The following is a 24,663-nucleotide window of genomic DNA, read 5'->3' on the forward strand; positions in this document are numbered from 1 at the left end:
TTATGTTATGTTATGTTATGTTATGTTATGTTATGTTATGTTATGTTATGTTATGCTTTGCTATTCTATGCTATGCCACGCCATGCCATGCTTTGCTATGCTATGCTCTGCTATGCTATGCTATGCTATGCTATGCTATGCTATGCTATGCTATGCTATGCTATGCTATGCTATGCTATGCTATGCTATGCTATGCTATGCTATGCTATGCTATGCTATGCTATGCTATGCTATGCTATGCTATGCTATGCTATGCTATGCTATGCTATGCTATGCTATGCTATGCTATGCTATGTTGAGTAGGTAGACACCCAAACGGGTAGATCTTAATTGAAAGAAAATCTACAGAAACAGTCTCGTTTTGGTATATTTACAAGCTTAAGGTTCTAAAAAACCCAAATTGCAGCACTGGAGAGTTATCGGCTTATATAAGAAGATTAAAGAAACTTCTTTGGTGAATGAAAAAAGCAACGGCAAAACATTTGCATAATACGCCACAAATTAGCTTGAGGTTTGCATCACATTAGCCCCTTCCCGCGTCCCAGTATCATTTCACACGGCCCACCAGTGCTGCAGGTCAGTACTTTCAAAAGGCTTCAAAATTATATTTTGACAATACGGTTCCGTAGCCCACAGATGTCACTTCAATGAAACGTCTGAATAGCTATCAAGCTATTAAAATTAATGTCAAATAGTCGATTCTTGTTTTTGTCAGCTTCAATTCAGTGCGGATGGGAGGGCAGGTGACTACTACAACGTATTTTCAAATTGTTGCGGCTTTCAGCGACTTATGGACATGATGAGTGCAGGCATGGATTTTAAGAGCTTGACTCTCGCTTTAATGTGAGTTGCTTTATCTGAACCTATATTTTATTTCAATATTCTATTTCTTCTTTATGATGATGTACAGATACTTCTTGCTTATGGAGTTCGCATGTTAACCAGAACTTTTTAAGTTTACAATATGATTAATTTCTGCGCACTTTCCTAGCGGTTAAGTATGGATCTAAATTCCTAAATAGGCAGAGAATGAGTGTTAACATATTGTTATTTTGTAAAAAATTGAAAGGTTTCTGTACGGCAAAGTAAGCGGAAGTTAAAAACAAATCAGATGAGAAATATAGTATAGCTACCTTTCATTGAAAGAAAAACACTTTTATTCCTAGCAAGTATATTTTTAGAAGCAGAAACAAAGTATTCAATCTACAGTTTAACCTATCCCCAGATATATAATGTTTTAATCCAACAACAAACATACACCTCAGGCACCCCGTATTTGTCTGAGTAAAGGGAACCCAGCAATATGTGATTCGCTTAAAAATCGCATTCAGACAATTCCTTGCTGTTGGAAGTAGATTTAAGTTTGATATAAAGCACGCACTGAATCTTTTACAGAATAGCCATATGGTGATTTTCATGCCTGTATCATTAAGGTGCTTTTTCTAGCAGGAAATCATTTAGAGAGTCTGCATACGTTATCCATCTATTAGTCATTGCTTGCCTGAAAGAAGGTTCTCAAGATAAAGGTCCAGAGGTTACTTTCCAGTTTACGTTACACATGGAATGAGGACGCAAAACATATCTCTTGAATGATCTTATTGCAGAACTACATAACATAAGACTAACATAAATCGTAGTAACACTAAATTTCATAGTCTAAGAACACTTTGCTGTTTTATCACTATTCTCGATATGTTGAAAAAGATCGTAGAGATTTTGAATGCTACAGGCTAAAGCAATACTATACAGAAATACATTGGAGTAATACTAAAGCAATACTACATAGATATTCATTGGAGTAATACTAAAGCAATACTATACAGAAATACATTGGAGTAATACTAAAGCAATACTACATAGATATTCATTGGAGTAATACTAAAGCAATACTATACAGAAATACATTGGAGTAATACTAAAGCAATACTATATAGATATTCATTGGAGTAATACTAAAGCAATACTATACAGAAATACATTGGAGTAATACTAAAGCAATACTACATAGATATTCATTGGAGTAATACTAAAGCAATACTATACAGAAATACATTGGAGTAATACTAAAGCAATACTACATAGATATTCATTGGAGTAATACTAAAGCAATACTATACAGAAATACATTGGAGTAATACTCAAGCAATACTACATAGATATTCATTGGAGTAATACCACGCTGAAAAAGTTTTTGCCGCTTGCAAATAGCAAGAATTAAGGCTGATTTATACGAGCTGAATTTCGCAGCGAATCCGCGGCGAAATCGCTGATGAAGGCATCAAGGCATGCGCAGTTTTGATTTTCGATTTCGCAGCGAATTCGCAAGAAAGTAGAAAAGAGTTCTACTTTTTCTCGGCGAAATATTTCGCAGCACCTAATACCCATTCAAAGCATGGTAAATTTGCTTGATTTGTAAGAAATCTTGGTACATTCGCCATGCGTGCAGTTCTGAAAATGGGCGCCTTAAAGTTGAGTTTTGGCGGAAATTATTATATAATTTCGCAGTGAATTCGCAGTCTCGTGGAAATCAAAGACAATTTCGAAGCGAATTCGCAGCGAATTCGGTGCGAAATTCGCCTCGTGGAAATCAGCCTTAAGAAGAAGACTTGCCGATTGTTTTTTGGCACTGAGTGACTATGAGGAAGATTTGTAAAGGCTATGGGTGACAACAAAGAAAAAATTGAAGCAGGAATGATAATCAAAATATTTTGATTAAAAAACCAATCAATTAATTTTCAAATAACAAAATGCAAAATAATTTAGAATTATTTTCCGAATGTCTTCGCAAGCAAATAATTCAAGACATTTTAACACTTTTTTCATAACAGCACAACAATTTTTCATGTTTTTTATTAAAGGCTTGTGACGTCAAGATTTGAAAATTAATCCAGGAATTTACAAAGTATTCAGGGTGCTGAAAGTACATTCCTAGTATTTCATTATCAGTATTTCAGAGCTCCAAGGTTTATTCCCATATCAAGTATGTTAGTTCGGCAAGATCTATCGATAGGGCCTCTCATATTCGATATCTAATGGCTCCGAGTTCAGTTCTTGGCCTCTCGTCTTCAGTATTAGAGTGATACGAGGACCAGTCCTCGTAGTTTTTTATTGTTGCAGGGTTCATTCCTCTCATTCGATTATAAGGCATTTCATAATACACAATAAGAAAGCTCAAAGCTAATAAGGGCATCTCATTTTCTCTATTTGAGTGTTGTAAGGTTCAGTCCTAGGACCTCCCATATCAAGTACATTAGTACTGCAAGGTTCCTTTCTAGAGGCTCTCATACTTAGGGTTTGAGTGCTGCAAGGTTCAGTCATAAAGCCATTCATTTCTAGTATTAGAATGCTACAAGGTTCATCAATAAAAGCTTTCAAAACTGTGTTTTAGCATTGCAAGGTTCAGTTATAGAGCCTTTCGTACTTGGTATTTGAGTGCTGTGAAATTCATTCCAAGGTCCTTCATTTCATATTTGACTGCTGCAGTGTCCTCTAGCATTCGGTATTTGGTTGGTCGTTATCTGAATTTTTTTTTGCCTTGAAAACGCCTAGTAAAGTAGCTATCGCTGATCTTTGTCAAGGAAAAAAATATTGGATTTACTTTACAGTCGAAGGATAAAAGACAAAAGGGGTAATACATTTTCCTTGCTACATATATTCAGGGCATTCGTATGTGCAATGTAAGGCCTTCACTCTTATCAAAGGAAAAGTTAAATCATATTAATAGCATCTTCTATTTTCCAGCACACAATCACTGCTTCAGTTCTGTATATCCAGAAGCGAAGGCTATATTCTTCGACAACAGTGTCAACATACAGCAAACTTCAGCATAGAAAGGTCAAATGAGGTCATGCCAGGGTCCGTTATAGATACAATCATGTTTACTACAATGCAAGAATGCAAAGCACGTTGTATGTTCATTGATGCATGCAAATCGATAAATTACCAAATGATCGGAGACAATATATGCGAACTCAACAACAGGACAACTGAAGATGTTCGCTATAAAGTGGTGCTGGAGAAGAAAATGGACTGGGTGTATGCAACAACAGATTACAATCAAACAAAGGTATGCTTTGAAATTTACGGCCATTTTCAGTGAAGGAAAATTTTTACAGAAACTAAAAAACTTTATAATCAAACATTTATTTTGTTCATGTTCTGTTGATATTTTATGCAAATTGTGCTGTACTAAGCTTTATAGGTTTTAAGGTACCTCAGCCATGCCATTTTCGTAACAAGTAATAAATTGACTCAGCACTTTTCCAGCACAGTACATAAAAAGGGTAAAATTTGACGGCACTTTTGGCCTGGTTTTCTTAAAGTTCGTTGGAGACATGCACCCGCTCTTCTCCTAATGCACACATTTCTTCAAATTGGAAAACAAAAAAATTCACACTCTTGTCATGTTTTGTTTTATCGTGGTTAGCAATCCAGTGTTTAGTTTTCAGCTAATAGTAATTCAGGGAAACTGGCCGGTTTATTTCTAGGTAGGAGACATATGCCGGAAGAGCAACCCATGCGGAGAGAATGTTTTATGCATGGATACTTGTACATGCCCTGGTTACAGATGCTACAACTGTGCACCACACGAAATCGGTATGGATTGTCATCAGCGTAAGTACCGAAGATTTGTCTCAATTTCGAACTTTCTTTAAGGATTCATCTCACGTGAACATGTGAGCCATATGAAATCGAAAATCCTGCACAGGCAACAAAATTAGAGGAGTTGCGTTGCATGACCAAACCCCGGGGGCGTCCTCGCACAGCAAAAGCACATGCATCGAGCGTCTTACTGCACATGCTCTTGACTGTAAGAAGGGGGGTAGTTAAACGTTAACAGATTTCCACTTGTTTACCTCAACGACGATTTCTGCTACAGGGATGCACCTGAAATAAATTCTGCAGTTCTGAGGCCTGTTATATACAGCACACTGCTGTTTGCCATTAGCCACAATAGGCTTGCTACGCTTGATCTCTCCCCGAATAATAATTGACCCCACTGTACACATATCAAGGATGTGTTGGCTGGCTGCTTTTCTGCTTACAAACTATTATCAGATAACCGTATATAGGTAATGTATAATTATCGTTGAATAATCAGACAGTCTTCGAAGGGCGACCGGAATCTTTGTAGTGTACATCTCTTACATCTCTTTCTCAAATATAACGAAGGCATTTTATTACATTCCTATAGTTGCAATCACATTATGTTAATGCAAAAATGTTTAGATACTATTTGGAACAAAAATAAAAAAGAAACTATTTGGAACAAACCTGCACCAATGGCATCCTTCGAAAACAGGCTGAACACAAATACAGACTGCACCAAAAATTAACAAAAATTTAGCACCCCCCCCCAAAAAAAACAATTGGAACCTTAGGTTTCCAACTAGAAACTTCTTGAGCGGAAACTTACTCGATCAAAATGTGGGTCAGGCAAATAGAAGTTCTATTATCTTTTAATAATAACACATTATGCCTAGCTAATTGCACTGCTAATGGCAAGTTCGTTACTTGTACATTGATTCCACGCATATCGTTTCCTTGCAATATCTCACGTTTCTGGACGCTTTTTGTACAATCTTGCAGCGTGGAAAGACTGCGATGATGTGAAGAGAGATGGACATACAGAGAGCGGCATTTATGTCATCAACCCAACATCCACCTCTAACAACGCATTCTCAGTTTACTGCGACTTTAAGACAGACCAAAATGCTTGGATAGTGTTTCAACGGAGAGTAGACGGCAGAGAGAGTTTTGAAAGGGGCTGGAAAGAGTACGAAGAAGGCTTTGGTTCGTTATACGGAAGCTTCTGGCTTGGTCTGCAGAAGTTATTCTATCTAACAAGACGGACTGCGTTACTGCGAATTGAACTTATGAGCTTGACAAGCAGTGAAAAGAAATTTGCAGAGTACGCCACTTTTGCAGTGAATGACAAGAGCGATTATTACAAGTTATCCGTAGGAAGCTTCAGCGAGAAGAGCACAGTTGCGAATAGTTTAACGTCCACAGGAAAACAAAATTCAAATGGGATGAGATTCTCAACATTCGACAGTGACAATGACGGTTTACCAGACGCAAATTGTGCCTTAATCTACAAAGGAGGATGGTGGCACAATATGTGCTTCTTTGCTAACCTAAATGGGTTGTATGGTAATGTTAGTGGAGCAGCATATGAGTATGCAGAATATATGACTTGGTATGGGATATGCGGATGCTACGGGGGTATCACGTTTTCAGAGATGAAGATTAGATACGTTTAGGGCTTGCACATGAGGGTAGCTTACTTTCTGGACAGCACACAAGCCAAATCACCAATGCACAAAGACACATTCACCACGACTCGGTGAATTACTTTGAAGAGATATCTGGCAATCAATAATATGTTTTTGGAGTAGCTGTTTTTGAGTAGCTGTTATTAGATCTATAAGCTATAATCCAAATGCGGGACAGACAAAAAGCACCAAAAAACCTTGTAAAAAACTAAAAAGCAGACGCAAAGCGCTGGGTGCTTGCAGAATAACAAAGACTGGAAGTCATAAATATACATTCTTATTTCGAGCGCATATCTTATTCTCTTCCTTTATAATCTCTGATAAAAGGGAAGATGGAATACACAGGGTTTGTGGGAAAACTCTTCAAAAACAAACAAATAGGGTGCTGGAATAAATGAGGGCGTTTGGAAACAGGGTTGATGACTCGGTAAATATTCATGTAAAACACCTGCGAAATCTAATGATTGAAATGTTTAAAACAAAGGGAAATATCAACCCTCCTTTTATGAGGGAGATTTTCTGCGAGCGTCATGCTGTTTATAATTTGCGAAATAATAATGAATTCATGGTACCAAGGGTAAGAACATTTATGGACCATTTATGGAATCGAAACTATCAAATATAGAGGGCAGCGTCTTTGGCTCTCTTTACCTCAGTACATAAGGAATGCTCAATCTATTAATGAGTTTAAGAAAGAAACTAAAAGCTGGAATGGCACCGACTGTACATGCAAAATATGTAGGATGTTCGTGCCACAGCTTGGTTTTTTGTAAATCTATCGTTTTAAATAGCTCAGATTTTTATAGTACTACCCACTAAATTCTGTTTTTAATGGAATATTATGTACTTAAAATTTTATGTATTTAATCTCGTATGTATTTGATTGATTTAGTAGTTTTAACAGTTAGCTTGGATAAGCTCATTTCACTGTAAATAGCTATGTAGCGCCAACTTTAAATAAATTGACTATTATTATTATTATTTTTATTATTATCATTATTATTATTATTATTATTATTACAAATCTGTCATATTTGTAAATCTCTCCATCAGCTCTCTTGGCATCTTCGGCGACTCATGCAGCTCATTCCTTGAAATGTGTCACTCTCTTTCCATCGATGATCAACACAAACGATATCTCATTTCTAAGCTTTCTACGATATCCATTCGTACCACCTATTACATTTTTTGCTGTAGGAACAAAACATGGACTAACCCAGAGCTACTCCCCTTTTAACGTTTTTTTTTTCTTTTCTCTTTACTACGATTGTAATAGTCTTATTTTGTAAAAACAGGCTAGCCAGTTACAAATTACCTTGTAATAGTGAGATTTGTAATTGTAGTTTTAACAGGAATTCAAAATGAAAAGTTTCCATTATTATTATTATTATTGTTATTATTATTCTGGCTTCAAAAACGGGGTATATGTTTATTGCTTCATTATTGCACACAAGAGAGGTTGAACAATTATCATTACACGCTTACGTTTATCATAAGAGGTTGAACAGTCTAGCGCCAGGTAAATGATTATAGATTAAATGATTGTGAAGTCATACAAAAGGTTTTTAGACCTTTTGGCTATTAACCATGTCTGGACGAGCACCATGATACGCATTTGTGCAAAGTCACTTTAATCTGTCACGAATTGTCTGAGATATAAACCAGCAGCAAGAACGTCAAAACATTCATTAAGAGTTTTTGAACAACTTTAGTCGTAGAGTCATCGTAGCATTGCAAGATGTTCATGGCCTAAAAGAGCCTTATATCTGCGTGGCTTATGGGTTGAATCCAAATCATAACAATCAGGATGAAAATTCTGCCGGGTTTTTTTAAAAACAATATTGTAGATGGGTCCGAGCTTATTGTGTTTGAAATAGATTTAATCACATTCACAAAGCATTCTTTGATGGAAATTTAAATTTCAAGTAAGCGACTGCGAAACTTCTGAACTTTTCTAAAATTAGCTTTGCAATGACACTAGCAGCTTATATTTTAATTTTTATGACTGATATTAGCGAGTTAAAAATCGCAAAGAAAGGTTCGGTAGTAGAATCTTTCTAAGATCCCATGAAAAATGTCTTTTTTGGTTGGCTATGACTGAACTCACGGCAAAAAATCAAGGATCTATAAGGACTACCACAAGAACGACGTAGTTTATGGCTGCAATTAAAGTTAAAAAGCAAAAATGAATCTTTCAGTTGTTTCACGTATGGAATAAGGCTTATATCTGTGAAATTTTAATGCTCCAGATCTTCCTGTGGGCCCCCAGAAAGAGAAAAAAAAGGTGTGAGGGACCTTTTGAGACGATAAGCTATTTGAGACTATAATAGCTTGGGAAAAAAGCCAAAAAACTATACAGATCAAATTAAATTTCCATTCCATTGTCCAAGTGAATCTTACAAAAACATTTTTTGAGCATGCTTCCGTATACTTCGAACCATATAAACCTTTTGAAACAGGAATTAAAAAAAACGACGAGAACCACGACATAAAGAGCCTCATAATTTTCATGCATAGTTATCATTTCATCTTCACCCTACCCATCTACTAAATGCTCTTTTATTAACAAAAGCTCTAAGAAAACATTGTGATGTAAATCGATAATGATTTGACCTCTTACTTGACTACTTTTTCATAATCAATCCTCCTCCTCAGTCTCATAAATGCTCTCTCCGCTATCTTCGTCTTTTTCTTCGTCACTCGTGAAATCCCATTGGGCACCGAGCTCCACGGCCCTCGCTTCAGTAACTTCGATCTGTTCAAAGCAATGAGACGCATACCATTGTGAATAGCAAATATTAAGAATGATCCTTTTGGTTCCCCAAGACTTTATTAATAAAAGCACTTATTAAAAAGCTAGACATAAAATATGCATTAACTGACAACAGATTGAAAATTTGGTAGATAACTGAATCTAAAAATTTTTATTTTGTAATGGAAAACTGCAACTATATCTGTATCTATAGGAAACTATATCTAATGGCATATTTTCAAGATGGCTGCAATATTTTCATAGCATGCAAAGGAAGCAGTTTCATTAATATGATTCTTAAATTTCCATTGATGCTTTGCTTGCTCCTAGAAAATTTCTTATGCTATGGATCGATATAGTAGTAGAACTTCTCCCATAAGAATCAAGAAGAGTCGAGCAACAAAAGTGTCACATCAAGTAGTTTTCGCACGTTCAGCGATAACATATGATTCAAATAATAACTTGATGATGGATACGACTAATGTCATTTTTGAATAACAAAACTATACTGCAATTTTGTCGAAATTATAGTTGTGCAAAGGTTAGTATAATATAATCCTAAGAAAAGTTCTTTGCGATTGAATATAATAATTAAGTAGCAGTGAATGAGGGAAATGTGGCGAATTTCTACATCTAAATAATTTCTATCGATAATGACCTTGAAATTTTGGTACATATCAAAGTCGATGTAAGAGTCCGACCGCACTACCGCTTGATAGTGGTAAATGCCCGGCTTTTCAGGAACAGAGAACCGGAGTGAAACCTGCAGAGTAATAATAAAACATTTACAGCACAGCAAAATACAACTACATCAAGCATAATTATACGACTTAGAAGGAGAGTAGCCAATCTCAAAAGTTGACGACTGTTTAAAAAACAAACAAAATAAACAAACAATTAAATCTTTCTCCCTGTAAATCAGCCAGATTGCTGAGCAATTAATAAGCCAACTTTTGTGGCATAAAGCAAGATTTGCTTAGGCTAGGGTTACATCAGATTATTCCGCAAAACAAAAACTTCAAACACTCTTTTATCCAGCTAGACGCCAAAAGCACACGACGAATGACCAAGGCAAAGAATTTCATGTTCAGATGTGGAACGGGGATGATAAATAGCGGACCTGGAATAGGCACGACAGATTTATGCATTCCCGGCCTTTTCTACCAATGGTAACAGGACACTGCTGCAACAAAACCAATAAACCCATTGATCAGTCTTAAATACATTCACTGACCTTGTGTTCATCTTTTAGACAGGTGATAAACTGTGGAGGAGTTATTAAAGAAACTGTTTTCCGACTGACGATGTACACCCACCAGTATTCTTGTTTTTCCTGTAAAAGCAAACACATTCCACGTAAAAAAAATTTAGAATTTCAGCTGCATTTTTTCCTAAAGTGCTCATTGCGATTCCGTACAGCTCAGTCCCTTAATGCTCGATGTTTCAACGAGGCTACATTCACTTTAATTACAGAAAACAATATAGCTATAAGACTTTTCATTACCACGGTTTCTATCGGTATCAGTTGTGAACAGTTTAATCCGTTTCAACGACCACAGCTCAAAAAGGGCCTATTTCGTAATAGCATCCATTTTTATACGGCTAGCAATACAATAACAAATCATTTTTAACAGTTATGAGCAAACACTGGGAGGAACCAAGCGTAGCCAATTTAAAAAAGTTCCAAATGGACAAGTCCGTAGAAACGCAGCTTTAATCGAGCCACATTCTAAGGAATACTTTTGGGTATAGCTTGATCAAATATATAAAAAATATCAAGACTTTCTACAAGGATAAGCTGCGCTTCTAAAGACTGTTGTTAGATACTAGCAAGTGTGTTAGTATTTTTTTATGAATATAGTTTTAAAACTAATCTCAGAGAATTGTTGTGCTCCTAGATTAGGTAGACATTAGAATTACATACACGGCATTCTAAGTTCACTTATGTATATCGAAAATGAAAGAAATCTTTGTGAAAAACTGTGGACAAGCATTGCCCTCTTACAGAAGACAGAGCATTAATACTAGAAGACTTTATTTTCAAGTGGTCACAGTCTTAAAATACAAATGTTGAAAGAGAAACAAAAGACTTCCACAGCCTGTCTTTTGCTTTATGTAAACCATAAATACCAAGAGCATACCAATGGAAAATACGGCGCATGCACAGGGTAGCTGTCCTTTGATTTAGCTTCCAGTATTGCTTCTGGTCTTTCAATATCGGCCTGAAGAGTATCCCACTCATCATCGTCTAGGCCAACGTCTTTATCGACGTCATCATCATCATCTTCATCATTTGCTTCGTTGCCAGAATCTCTGGTTGAATTTCTATCGACCAAATGGGTAATGTTTTGAAAAGATGAAGGTTGATACTTATGAAACTTACTGTAAACCGCTTTGTCAAAAAATGGTTGATGCCGTATAGGCCAAGCTATTCACTCTTTTGGCGCATATAACAAGGCGGTTCTAAGTTGCTATTCTAATTTTCACGCTTAATGCGATCATCAAGCAACTGAGCCTGTAGCTTGGTAGTTGTATATAAATATGAATTGCATTTAGTTACTTGTTTAATCTACACAGAGAATAGCTTGAAGAGCCTATTTACTGTCTTATATTCTTCTAACATTAGCAAGCATACGTTGAAACTAATAAAAAGCCAGATCACAAAGCCTTTGACTGAAATTCAAAGTTTATAAAAACATAAGCAAAAATGAAAGGACTAAAATACCAAAACCCTAATCCAACGTCGATGAAAATCAAACTGAAATACAGGATCTTGTTAACAATCATCTTCTCTTGCCACTGCACTAATAGCTACCTAGAATTCTTGTTTCAAATCTTTCCGACTTTCGAAGATCAAACTTTGAGTTAGAAAACATCTGCTTCCAATGATATCCCCAGCTGCTCTTGTGTAGTATATTTTTACACCCGTGGAGTCTACAAAAATAATTGACCTTACTTCTTCAGTTCCAAAGTACAAAAAAGACTCACCTTGATTCATCGCCATTATCTTCATTCTCAGAATCAGTATCTTCGTTTAATTCTGCAGCTCCTGAATCAAAATCCGTTTCCTTGTCACCTTTGCTGGATTTCTTTCCATTTTTCTCTTCTTTCTCTTCATTTTTCTACAACGCGAACCAAATAGTATTTTCAAAGAGTAATACAAAGAAATAGGGTTGCATCACAAGTAGCGACAGCAAGCTCATCCATTTACTGACTTTCAATAAAAGGCTGAATTTGGGCTTTTTAACTGCCATAAAAAGACACTAACACCTGTCGGATTTTCTTCGGTGCATCTGAAAAAATAACTTCGGGGAATAGATAAGAGTATCTTTTATTTATTTGTCTGAAATAAATAAAGCGGGGAAGACCACTTTTGAACCTTGGCCCCCCTTTAAATCCAGACTCGGATTACTGCCGGAAAAACCGTTGGGAACATCCTCAAGAAGGGGCATATGCAATATTTGGCAGCAGGGAAAAAGGATCCCCGTTGTATAACACGAAGCACTACTCATTCAACAACCAGTATCAAGTCAACAGCGTGGCCTTTTTCTGTTCAAGCAGACGTGCTTTTGATAAAGCAAACAAAATTGGATTCATAGAACCAAGCAAATGTCAAACCTTTGCCTCAGCCTCCAGTTTTTCTTTTTCTTTTAATAATTTTTGTTTCTTTTTGGCAGCCTGTTGCTGTTTATTTGGCTGCGTTTTGGGCTTTTTCCCTCCCTTCTTTTGTTTTTTCTGCCAGCCCTTATTGACAACCGTTGACTCCTGAAAATTTAATCAGTTGAATAAAAAAAGTGATTCACGATAATTAAATGGATTATAATTAAAAAAGTTGAATACTTGCTCTGGTACAAAGAGGTCAAAGAGTTTTCAGTGAAATAATAGAAAAGGTGTTTTAGAATAAATCAAATGAAAATTTGAATAATTAGCTTGGAATAAAAGAACATTGAAACAAATTTTTGTCGAGTGTCCTGTCATATACGTCCATTTTGTTAGCGTCAATAAAAATCTCTGCAAAAAAATATTTTAAAGTTCTTTTCTTGAAAAGGTGCGAATTAAACATTTTGCATAGCATTCTAACAACTGTTTAACAAAGTGAGCAATAAAAGCAGAAATAATTCTGTAGGGAACAATATCAATCTTGACATAATTGACAAACCAACCTTGGATTCAGGTTCTTCCTCAACCTTAGGCATCGTTATATCAGACGATGTATCATCTTCGAAGAAATCCTGCAAGAAGAAAAAGATTCTCAGAGAGGGAGCTCGGTGATTTTAAACAAACATACCTCTTTCTGAATGGTTTGTTTGGAAAATTAATTAGTTAGAAATGTCACTACTTGCAGCAACAGCTATGATCTCATCCTGTCAATACCAACATTAAACTGTTATTGTTAAAAGAAGCTACTCAGTGGAAAAGAAGTTACTCAATGGTTTAAAATACAATAAGCTATAGGTCAGGTATGTGGAGATTATGATTCACACACCCCTAAGCACTTTCTCTTCAGCTCCACATTGACTGTGACTATTGAGCCTGCAGTGATGACGTCAGCATCTTTCTCGTCCATAACTACAAAAGCGAGATTTGCGAAAAAATCAGGACCACATAAATATATACATGCTGAATTTTCCGACTGTTTATATTTTCAGTCAGGCAAATAAAATAAGTATAAACGTGCATGCGTTGGTGCGAAGAGCATAACATTTTTAAGTCGCTACTCAAGTTTTAATCTCAGGACCATCTGCAATAGTTGTGCATATCTACGAGTCGGTCTCGTACTGTCATTAGATCTGTCTGTGTACAGGGCCTTCGCTGATAACAGCACTTTGTGTGTTGAAGAGATCACCCAGTATAAACACGAGACTATGTCTTAAACATTTCAGGGAGATACATGTCTTGGCGCATTTAATACAATTATTGTTCACCAGTCTGTCATAAAATGCTCGATGTCGTATAGACAAAACTGTACACGCTACATTTGCCTGATGGAACTGATCATCACATTAGGATAGAAGTAGGAGCTTAAAACCATTCTGCCTTGCACAACAAAGCCTTTTTCACAGTAAATTTAAATAAATTAACCTTTTTAGCCACTACCGTTATTCACCCATCATGCACAACTATAATCTTATCCTTCTTTCTTTCTTCCCCCGTTTAATCTATAAATCTCTCTTTTCTCTCGATTCCATTCTTTCCGTCCCCCTTCCTTTCAATTTCGCCTATATATGTATCTTTCTTAGTTTTAATGTACAGTAGAAACCCGCATTAAAGAACCTAGGGTTTTTTCTGGCAGCCTGGATAGCTTCTTAATTAACAGGCTGCTATTCTAAATTCCAGTCTAAAAGGTTCTTAACAAGGTTCTTATATACGTACAGGCCTTGCACACATTAAGAATGTTTTCCACCGCAGGAATTCTAATGGACACACTTAAACCAGTTTTCTTTATGTTAAATTTCAACCAATCAAATGAATTTGTTTTGTTAGATTAGAATGAAACATAGCTACCATAACCTGATTTACTTTAAGCTGGTTTAATTTGCCAGCGTGAATAGGGTTTAAAAATACCACTCTGAGAACTTTTTTCTTATATATATTTAAGAACCTTTCCAAATTTCAGCCTCTTGAAGGTTCTTTATTATAAGATTTCAAAAGATTAAATTTCAGCCTCAAGGTTCTTATAAAAACAGGTTCTTTTAGGCGGGTTTTTACTGTATCGACAAAAAGAATGAACAATTTGCAATCTAGCACCTGCAGAATACAAAGAAAGTCAACAAAATAAAACATTGTCACACAGAAACAATAACAGACACAGACTGAAACACTTTATCTCCTCGAAGGGGATGCATAAACCAGCAAAAAACAACAAACCCTCTACAATGAATACATAATTGCACACAACCCTATGCCTACCTTTGGCGTCTACTATGACTTCTAGGTGTGGATAAGACCAGCATACATTAATTATATCTTGGTACTGTTCGTCAGATAGTGTACGAAGAAGCATCCTGGAAGATTGAAATTTAAATATTGATTAATTGAAATAACTTTTAAACTATTTACAAAAACAATTTAAATGAAATATGAAAATTTAATTATTCTTTTAATAGGTTTAATAATATATGTAATCGAATAACAATTGTTACACAGACACAGTTTTGGTGCCATTGAGGGCAGGGGATGGGCCTAAAAAAGGTTAAAAAAAACTTAAAAAAAGATTAAGACAGGAGGTCAAATATTGAGAAAAAGGTCCTTTTAAAAGAAACATTATAGAGAGAAAGACTGGTGCATGGGGCAGAGGATATACCCACACCCTTACAATAAGCTAGATTATATTTATCGGGGCCTTTTTCTCGACACATTCAAGGTTTTACATTTCTAAAATTCTATACTATTCTTATCAGTATAGAAGATTGATTGATATCTATTTGAATAGTCTGATTCAGTTATTATGCAAAATTGAAACTTATCATAAGGTGCTTTTAATTTTAATTTAAACTACAGACCTTCTTTCGTCATTTTTCATACCAACAAAATGCCGAATTGTTTTGATATGCCGCTAAAAACAAAAATCATAACATTAGCAAGCCGACACAACAAAAGAAAATAAATTTGAAATTAAAAATGCATAGTAATTCGAACAATCTTGTCAAAGATGTCGAGCTGTCAATCATATGGTTGCAGCCTCAGCAGGTTTCTATTGAACACGATGGGAAAACATCTAGGAAACAGATGACTCACCTTTTTTGTAGTGAAATGTCTTAGATGATCTTGTGTGATGTGCGGCAGCATTAAAAATGGGGACTTGCATTCCCAAACGGCTTGTACAATCATTGCGTGAAATTTCATTAAGTTCTCTAGTGTTTCAAGTCTTGGTGCAACGTTTACTGAAATGATAATCAAGCAATAACACGCAACCTGATAATGACTTCAAAATATTGATCGACAAAAAAAATAAACAAATAAATTCCCACTTTAGAGTTGATTCATTACTTCTTTATATATTCTGAATACCACACATGATGACGGCAACTTCAAAACACTAGTCCCTAACAGCAAGAGCACATTGAATATATCTTTGAATAAAATTGGTATGCACTAAAAGATTCCGATTTGGAGTTTAAGTTAGCACTGTTCTACTCAATGTACACCGAATGAAGGGTTAGTGTCGGCAATCAGGAGCTAATTCAACTACTTCTCTGCAGGTATTACTAGTTCGCAAATCTTGTAGTCAAGGCTTATCACATTGCGTATTGCTTCAAATAAATATTTTACATCATAAGGTTTCGGCAACATTCGAAATACAACAGTCTATATATATTCGTTGAATCATTACCCACTAATAAATTCTCCACTGCCGGTTCATTACAAGTTTTACAAAAATTTATCTTTGCCTGGAGGTCTATTGGTACAAATAACTTTTTACTATTTTCATTTTAGTTATTTCTATACGAGGCTTGAAATCGACTGAAAAAGACTGAAAGTTTCTTAAGTTCTGCTTCTCTTTTGAGGTGAATACTAAATGTAATTATTCCAACGCTAGTACAATCGCAATGTTGACACCATATCACCATATGAGATAGCCGCCCATTTTTGCATCGAGGGTACCCCTATACCCCCATATAATCTATCCAAGGACTGGTATAAAACTGAAGCGTAAGAGATAAAAACTAATTCATTTACAGTTACTGGCCTTTTGCTGTTCTTTTCTTCTGGTATATTTCATCCTATCACTCTATACAAACGGACCCCTTAACGATAGCAGTGAAAAAGTATACTGAACAATTTATCCTGTAAGAATATGGTATATGGTTATTACCTCTACCCATTTTGGCCATTGCTGTCAGCTGGTTAACAATGCTTATCATCTCTTTGATCAAATACGGGCATTTCTTTAAGATTAGTTCCAGATCTGAAAATAGCAATAAGACAAAAAAAGCCTGCAGATGTTTTTTTCAAATGGATGAGACATCAATCAATATATTAGTCACTGAAATCATCCTTGACTGTCTATATTTATCGGTCGAATTATTAGACTTCCTCGTAAGTAAAATTCCGCCTGTCCCAAAGGCTTTAATCTTTTACTCTGATTGCTTCTACACAAATGGCTAGTCATATCAATTTACTTCTATAATATTGCATTCAAAACTATACAGACAGATTTACAGCTAATTTTCAAATTGGCACTGCCAAAGCTGACTGAAATCAACGACAAATTGAAGCACATAATGATAAAAGACAGACAAATTACCTTGACTTAAAGTATCTGCTGGTAAATCTAGCCTTGATAAATGAGCGTGCAGTAATGCCCTAGCTTTGACGCTGTATGGGTAACATAAAGGAATTTCTTTATTCTTCTCGTTTAAATTAGGCAGTGAGCCAATTAACTAAAAAGGAGAACAAGTATACTCGTTAATGATTCTGCGATTCAATGAATCAATGAGAACGATTAATGATCAGATCTTCTTAAATAGTAATAAATGATTTGATTTTGGTATGATGCAATGATTAAGCGTGTGCATCAATGAACTGAAAAATATATATATGTGAAAATATTTATCAATCAGACGAGCTGTAACATCACATTCAAGCATGGGTGATTGGAAGATAATATCATCATAATATGTGTATACGAAGAGAACGTGGCCTAACGAAGCACATTTGAGATTTGGCCAGAGAATAATTTGATTTCCTTATAATGAAATCAATCAAGGTTACTTGTCAAACTTCGCATGAATAATACAAAAGGGACATACCATAGGTATCTCTATATTGTCACTAGGCCTCTCTTGCACTTCATTGTTGTGCCCCTTTTCGAATTCGAAAGAGGCTGCGAGAATCATAATGATACCTGCAAACAACAGCTACACTCACTTACTTTACCGCTAACATTTAAAGGATATCCGTATTATCCGATTGGATTGACAGTCGGAAAAGCATTTCCAACGAAATTGCCAAAACGAGTTACGTTTACTTTATGAAATAGCAAACCAAGGCAAGAAGAATTGCCTGCTTGGAAAATTATTGTGAATGCTTCTAAGTCAAGAGAGCATGAGTAATGCAAATCAGCACTTAGAGAAAAAAAGCTTCTATTAACAATGTATCAAAACCTAGCTTTTGATCATTGAATCATTGAAAGGCCAACACCTAGACCGAACAAACGTCAAGTTTTGTAAATGGCTTTCTCTAAACGCGGCAATTGACAATCAAGTTATTTATTGATTGTAAAACACATTAATCACCATCAAGTTCCCAAAAAGCTAAGGCGCACTTGAAGAATTATTTGTATATCTGACGAAAGATATTTACGTTTTAGAGACATGTTTGGAGTCCTGTGTAGAAAATACCAGTAGATTTGCTCAGTGTCCATTAGAACTTCATCAGAGCTATACTTTATTGATCTGTACCACCACGTGCCCTGGAAGATGGAGTAATTATTACATACTATGGGTGCTAAAGACCTATACAGCTAAATGCATTTAAAACAATACGTATTGGGTACATATCATTGACCAATGTGCCGACAACCTCTTCGTCATGCCGACAACTACTCAGTTTCTATCAATCCAACAGAAAAGCAACCAAAATGAGTTCTCTGATGACCGCATTAAGCGTGAAATCAGGAGTCGCAATTTAGATACATCGCGTTTTATACACCAAAGCAAATATGAATAAATATGAATAAAAGTATCGATTTTATTTACTTATGAAAATTTATGAAGGGTTAGACTGCAAATTAGTTGTAAAATCGTATAAATAATGCGGAAAATATCAACTAAGAATATGTTTTATTAAGAGACCTTTTAAAAAGAAGGAGGATTAGCAACAATCCCAATTCCACAGCATGGATGCTATTCAAATAATCAAAATATGAAGAATACTTAACTTTAGTATATATCAGTATAAAAAGATATTAATAGATAAGAGAAAGAGCTAAGTATAGAAAAATCAACGATAAATGTTTGAAAAGCTTACAACAGCCACAGGTAGAATCACCATAAATGCCAACCCATAAACAGCAAGAACCTAGAAAAGATTAGCATTTATATTAACATTGAAAAATATCGATACAGGCTGTACTGCATTCTGAAATATTGCTCGAGTCGTGTTTTAATTAAACCTCTTTATCAAGCACCATAGCCTAAGATACTGCGATGAGACGATACCAGGTCAATTAGTTGATAAACTGACGAATAATTTGAGTTAAAGGGGTACTTTTACTGTCCTTACACCTAAAGTCTTCGAATAAGCTATCTGCATTCGCAAAATATAACTTAGGTAGGGGGGCTTATTCTAAGAGGGCTTTGAATTTTCCTCCTTTATTTGATGTTGGTCAGTATGCTTAAAAATGGAGATATATATTTGGATAAATTTATTGCTGTCGATGTAATACCACAGTCAACGGGGGCTTTTTTAGCCAAAATTACTTTAGGATGAGAGCCTATTCAAGGGGGGGGGGGGGGTTCGAAGGTGGAGGATTATTTGGGGACATATGGCATGTGAGCAGGGGAACTGCAACTCATTCCAGTATAGGGGCTCTCCTCAGATGGCCATGGCTCTCCTCAGATGGCCATAGCTGGAACTATCCTTAAAGAAAGACTCCATCTAGATGATTAGGTGCCATTCAAGAGCTGAATTGTCTTGTAAACATTCAACTGAAGGCTTTATTGATTCAAATGCAACTACGTGTTTGGTCCCCTCTTCAGGCTCTTCTCAAAAGCTGAAGGGTAGTTACAGATTGCTTTCCTAAATTGCTCCAAAAAGCAAATTGCTCTCCTGAAAATCGATTTTTCCTTTTTTTCTATTCTTATTTATCTAGAGATAACTCACCTGAAGATTACTAAGAGAGCTGTTTACTGCTCCCTTGTTCAAAATCTTATGGCCACGCCTGGGCTCTTACTCAATGCTTCAAATTCCTTAAGAATTGACTTACCCACATAGAATTTTTCTTATCAACAATCCATGATGGGAGAGCAATACCAAAGGTAGTGGCTGAATAAAAAAGATGTTTCCATAATTACAAAAGTGATAAAGATTGCAAAACTAAACAAAGACAACAGTATTTATAATTTCAAATTCAGAAAAGGTCGTATATATTGAAAATGAATAATCTAATCTCAAAATATTTAATAACAATACTTTAGGAAATGAGTGACAAGAGAAAATTGAAAATGCAGAAATATCTGAAATCAAAATAAAAAATGGAATTTTCTGAAACATTTAGAACATTCTGGCAGCTAAAAAATTGAATTGTTTACATTATGAATTAGTGCAAAAGATGAATTCTGAACATTTGGTCCTAACCTTGAGGTCCATCAGGATTGCCATACTCTTCCCAGTTTTTCCTAGCTTCTTCATCTGTTAAACTGCAAGAAGGAGAGAAAACAGTGGCAACCTTACCAAAATTTCAAGACCTAGGACTAGGGGGAGGGCAGAGAAAATAAAGTATCGCATTAAAAATACATGCTGAATTAAGGGTTCTAGTCATCAACAAAAATTAAAAACATACGCTTCATAAGCTTTAGCAATTCTCATGAATTTCACAGAGTCTCCTTCTTCTTTGTCAGGATGGTACTTCAAACTCAGCTTGCGATATTGCTTTTTGATTTCTGATGTAGTAGCTCCCTGTGAAATGGTGAAATCAGTTCAGTGTTCTTGTGTTAGTAGTGAGCTAATATGTAACATGATTTGGTGTTTTTTGTTAAAGTCTTTAAAAAGATCAGCAAATTCATGTCCACTTCAAGGCTAAAGTTACAAAATGCCTTAAAACAATGAAAATTCAGTATGTCAAAATTTGAAACACACAGCATATTTAGTACCCAGACTATAAATCAGATATACCAAACAATGAACTATAAAAAGCCAAAGTGTTTAGAGCTGAGCCATCCCCCCCCCCCTCAAAAAAAATCTCTCTGAATTTTAGCAAGGAGGGCTGAGCCCCCTGTCCCCAACTGAGCCCCTCTCCATGACATAACTGGTCTCCATGTGTTCAATATGATGATTAGACAGACCAAACAATTAGCTTAAAATAAGATAACAAGCCAAAAGTTTTTATCTGAGAGAGCCTTATATTTCAGCTGTTCTTACTTTCTTGTAATTTGCTTCTAACATGCCACTCTGATACTCAAAGTAGTTTCTTATTTTGTTGAAGTTGGTTTCTCTAGGCCTTCGGCCATCGGTACGATAATAGTCCTTAATAAATAAATTTGTAAAAAAATGCAAAAAAAAAACAAAATATGTGTTTAATGTCCAACATTTACTGATTGTTATGCAAACCACTTGCAACTTTAGATTGAAACTCATTTGACAAGATGTATGTTTACAGGATTATGCATAAAATTATAATAATAACACTCACAGGATCAATCTCCAACACACTATATGGATTGTATTCTGCATATTCTTTTTCAAACTGGGAAACTTTGAATACACCAGCTATTAGTAGTGCCCATAGAATTATCAAAACTGCTCTCCTGTGAGACGAAGAATATTACCAAACTACAGAACCTTTCAAAAATGATTGACAGATCAGATCATAAAGGGAAGAGGGGCTCTTGAATATAATTTGAACTTGCATGAGTAACACTGCAATTGTAAAAAGAAAGAATAGGGTTGTCAGTGAATACACTTCAACATATCAAGCATACTTTGAGAATATTGCTCAGTAAAAAAAAGTGAATGATACATTTGTGCAATCAGCAAAGAAATATTGCTACACAGTCTCTATCAAATGCATTGCATGAATTGTAGCCTCAAGTCAGATTTTATGTTGGGGCCAAATTAATGTTGTTTTGTACCCAGGAAGGATAGGTCGGGCCAGGAAGGGTAGAGCAAAATGAAAAGCATAGCAACAAAGAACTGCAACCCTCTTGCTTCACCCTTAATCTCTCTAGATTAGATGTTTGCTCCCAGTCACCAGTATTTTGAATAAGAATATAAAGAAACTTGAAATTCTCCAAGCTGTGCTTGCAATTTCAACTGGTCCTGTGCAACTGGTTGAGCGAATGCTGTCTCTTTTTTATTTTACAACTTGCAAATCTACCAGACTACATTTAACAAGGACCAGTTGTTTATAAGTGCCTGTATTGCTGTTTATAAGTAATAGAATTCAAAAAGTTCAATGCCATTTGGTATTGTGTTTTACTAGTATTTTTGCCAAAATCAGGTTTAAAGCTACTAAAAAACAGGTATTGGTGCCTCTGCATGCCTGTTGTTTGGGTTAACATTGCTGTTGATGAGCTTCAACAATGAGAAAGCTGTTTTAAACTATAATTATTGCTGGAGGTTTGGATGTTTGTCACTTGGGAATGAACTTTGATGCTTCCATAGCTCAAGATACAAAATATTGGGCTATTTAGCCCTTGCAGAGTTGTTGTTAATTTTTCTTACATTTGAGTATTTACAAAGGCAAAAATACATTAACTTGCCAATTCTTTGAAAACTATTCACATTCTTTAAACACTATTACCACTTCTTAAAACAAAACAAAAGAGGAACATAACTTTTTTGGAATGTAGCAAAGTTTTGTTAGGTTTGCTGGTCGAATGTGGCCTTTTTGGGAATGCCTAGTTTATATGTTGTGACATGAAAAGGAATTGTTTTGTATTTGACAGCATGGTGTAACGTTTCTCACTTTAATTATTTGTAGCATTCATCATGCTATTCCTTTTGTGTGAACACAACTCCTATTCCATTGCAAGTTTTAGCAGATAATACAATTAAGTTTGTTAACATGTGCTATACAAGGAAACAAAAATATCCTATTCATAACACTAATTTGATAAAATGAAAATAATACTCAGTCATTAATGGTAAATCAAAAGTAATCTTAGAGAATTTGGAAAGGTGAAGTGAGACGCACGTGATTTGCTTTACAATCTTTTTATTTGGCTCCAATCTCTTTAGAAGGTCCCTTTTCTCCATGCATGGTGAACAATAGCAAGGTTTGTCACTTTTCTTTTGTTTGCCTAAGGAAAAAAGTAAATCAAAGTGATTGCAAATTTCATGCTAAAGTTGATAATAAAAAAACCCAAAAAAGTATGGACTTTATCTAGCTTGGGCCATGAACAAATGGCAGTTTACATTCTTTTCAGACCATTTTTAAAGCTTGTAGCCTAAAGCTGGTAGCTTAAAACTAACAGGAGTAGTTGAGAACACACCATTCTTTCACTTTAAAAGTGAAATAGCATAGTTAGGTTCCTCTTCTGGTTCCTTAATCTTGTCCATTTTTGGCATTGCCATGTAATGACATTGCTTAATTCACTAATGAACTTGATAGAGATCTAGCACTGAGTTATCAGCGTTAACAGTTATATTTAATAGCCCAGTTTACAGACTATATGGCTGATACATGCTTGAGGTCAATGTAAACTGTCCTGCATGCTACACCATAACTTAAATAGAAATCAAATGGCCATGCTTTCTATGTCTTGTCAATAGCTTTTACAGTCAATAGTTTGTGCACATTAATTCTTATTTAAACATTTAGAATATACTACGCATTGGGTAATGGTGCTATTGAAATTCAAAATATTACGCTGAGAAGTATATTATGTGTGTAAGACATCGAGAAGTAATGACGTTCAGCCATCATATTCTCTGAGGAGGAAATAAGATACAGTTAAATACAGCAATCTGTTCATGGGTGTGGAAAAACTTCTCTGTTTCTAATAGAGGGTCCTTTGTAGAACATAGACTTAACATAAAAGTAAACTTACTCTGACTGGTCTTGTCTGGCCATAAAAAATAGGTAATTGGTAGGAGAATCATGGCGAAAAAAGACAACAGAAAATAGTAGAACGTTGTCCCTTTATCGTCGTACTCGAATTGCATCGTCATTTTGAATTCTTAATTACACACAAAACCTAACTTTTTGTTTTGCAAACAGCTATGTGTTCTAATCGGTAAAAGTCCACAGGTTGATAACCTCTCACGTTGAGTTCTAACTTAGGCCATACCGTGTTGCTCAATTTGAAGAACAATAGATTCTCCTTCGCATGACTCCCTATTGCGTCGCATCGAAGCCTTGTGTTTGAGTTATCTACTGTTTTCATAACTCTTCTTTTCAAAACTTTTCAGTTAGCAGCACACCACACTTAGTTAAATAGTTGATAGATAAAGTTAACACAAAATGCTAAGATTTCAAAGAGCATAAACAGGCAGAAGTATCGACCTTGCTGAGGATGTTTTCGAAAAGCTGCAATCACTGCCAAAATGACTTGGAACAAGAAGTGAAGATCCTCGGGAAGATCATAAATTTTATTCTCACATTACAAGATCATCAACAAAAAGAAGGGTATGAATAGTTTCATTACCAACGCTAACGCCAATAGATGTTTTTTCTGATCTTTAGATTCAAGTCCGCAAATAAGTGCAAATGGAAGGGGACTTTCTTGTCAAGCCTCCATGGGCACAAAAAACAATTTGGTCAAAATTTTTAACTTAACTTTGCCGTATATTATAACGAAATATCATGCTTAGAAATTCATCTTAAAAACAATTTTTAACAAGCTTACGTATCAAATCATTAAGAACAACCGAATCAAATGCTTCACTGAGATATACAAAACACGATTATAATAAACTTTTCTTAGCTTGAAATGTATATTTAATTATTAGGTAGTTTGATAACCTTTAATG

At 35.4% G+C, this 24,663-nt stretch overlaps 2 protein-coding genes across 2 annotated transcripts; one reads left to right on the forward strand and one right to left on the reverse strand.

The window, feature by feature from the left end:
* The first annotated feature begins 303 nt into the window (after positions 1-303).
* LOC135685112 (microfibril-associated glycoprotein 4) lies at positions 304-7,648 on the forward strand. The gene is made up of 4 exons (XM_065200917.2): positions 304-843; positions 3,742-4,066; positions 4,488-4,614; positions 5,590-7,648. Exons 1-4 carry the CDS (start codon positions 791-793, stop codon positions 6,261-6,263), a joined length of 1,179 nt encoding a protein of 392 aa, XP_065056989.2. The 5' UTR covers positions 304-790; the 3' UTR covers positions 6,264-7,648.
* A 1,131-nt stretch (positions 7,649-8,779) lies between these two features.
* On the reverse strand, positions 8,780-24,003 carry LOC135685106 (translocation protein SEC63 homolog). The gene is made up of 22 exons (XM_065200912.2): positions 23,742-24,003; positions 22,886-22,991; positions 21,383-21,497; positions 20,534-20,649; positions 20,329-20,390; positions 19,958-20,016; positions 19,000-19,050; positions 18,334-18,442; positions 17,781-17,875; positions 17,276-17,411; positions 16,844-16,936; positions 15,766-15,911; positions 15,531-15,583; positions 14,938-15,032; positions 13,514-13,596; positions 13,191-13,259; positions 12,646-12,792; positions 12,016-12,149; positions 11,169-11,352; positions 10,262-10,360; positions 9,686-9,790; positions 8,780-9,030 (listed from the first exon to the last, which is right to left on the reverse strand). Exons 1-22 carry the CDS (start codon positions 23,860-23,862, stop codon positions 8,914-8,916), a joined length of 2,295 nt encoding a protein of 764 aa, XP_065056984.2. The 5' UTR covers positions 23,863-24,003; the 3' UTR covers positions 8,780-8,913.
* Between the last annotated feature and the right edge of the window lie 660 nt (positions 24,004-24,663).

Source organism: Rhopilema esculentum, chromosome 15 (genome assembly GCF_057945365.1).
Source record: "Rhopilema esculentum isolate cy_ngs chromosome 15, ASM5794536v1, whole genome shotgun sequence".
Taxonomy (NCBI): domain Eukaryota; kingdom Metazoa; phylum Cnidaria; class Scyphozoa; order Rhizostomeae; family Rhizostomatidae; genus Rhopilema; species Rhopilema esculentum.

Excerpts from the sequence above, each read along its gene's own strand:
- LOC135685112 (XM_065200917.2), top strand. The coding sequence starts at position 791 with ATGGACATGATGAGTGCAGGCATGGATTTTAAGAGCTTGACTCTCGCT. Across the intron at positions 844-3,741 it reads AGCTTGACTCTCGCTTTAAT|CACACAATCACTGCTTCAGT; the intron begins GTGAGTTGCTTT and ends TCTATTTTCCAG. Across the intron at positions 4,067-4,487 it reads CAGATTACAATCAAACAAAG|GTAGGAGACATATGCCGGAA; the intron begins GTATGCTTTGAA and ends GTTTATTTCTAG.
- LOC135685106 (XM_065200912.2), bottom strand. The coding sequence starts at position 23,862 with ATGACGATGCAATTCGAGTACGACGATAAAGGGACAACGTTCTACTAT. Across the intron at positions 13,597-14,937 it reads AGTCATAGTAGACGCCAAAG|TTATGGACGAGAAAGATGCT; the intron begins GTAGGCATAGGG and ends TCGCTTTTGTAG. Across the intron at positions 11,353-12,015 it reads GATAATGGCGATGAATCAAG|AAATTCAACCAGAGATTCTG; the intron begins GTGAGTCTTTTT and ends TTTGGTCGATAG.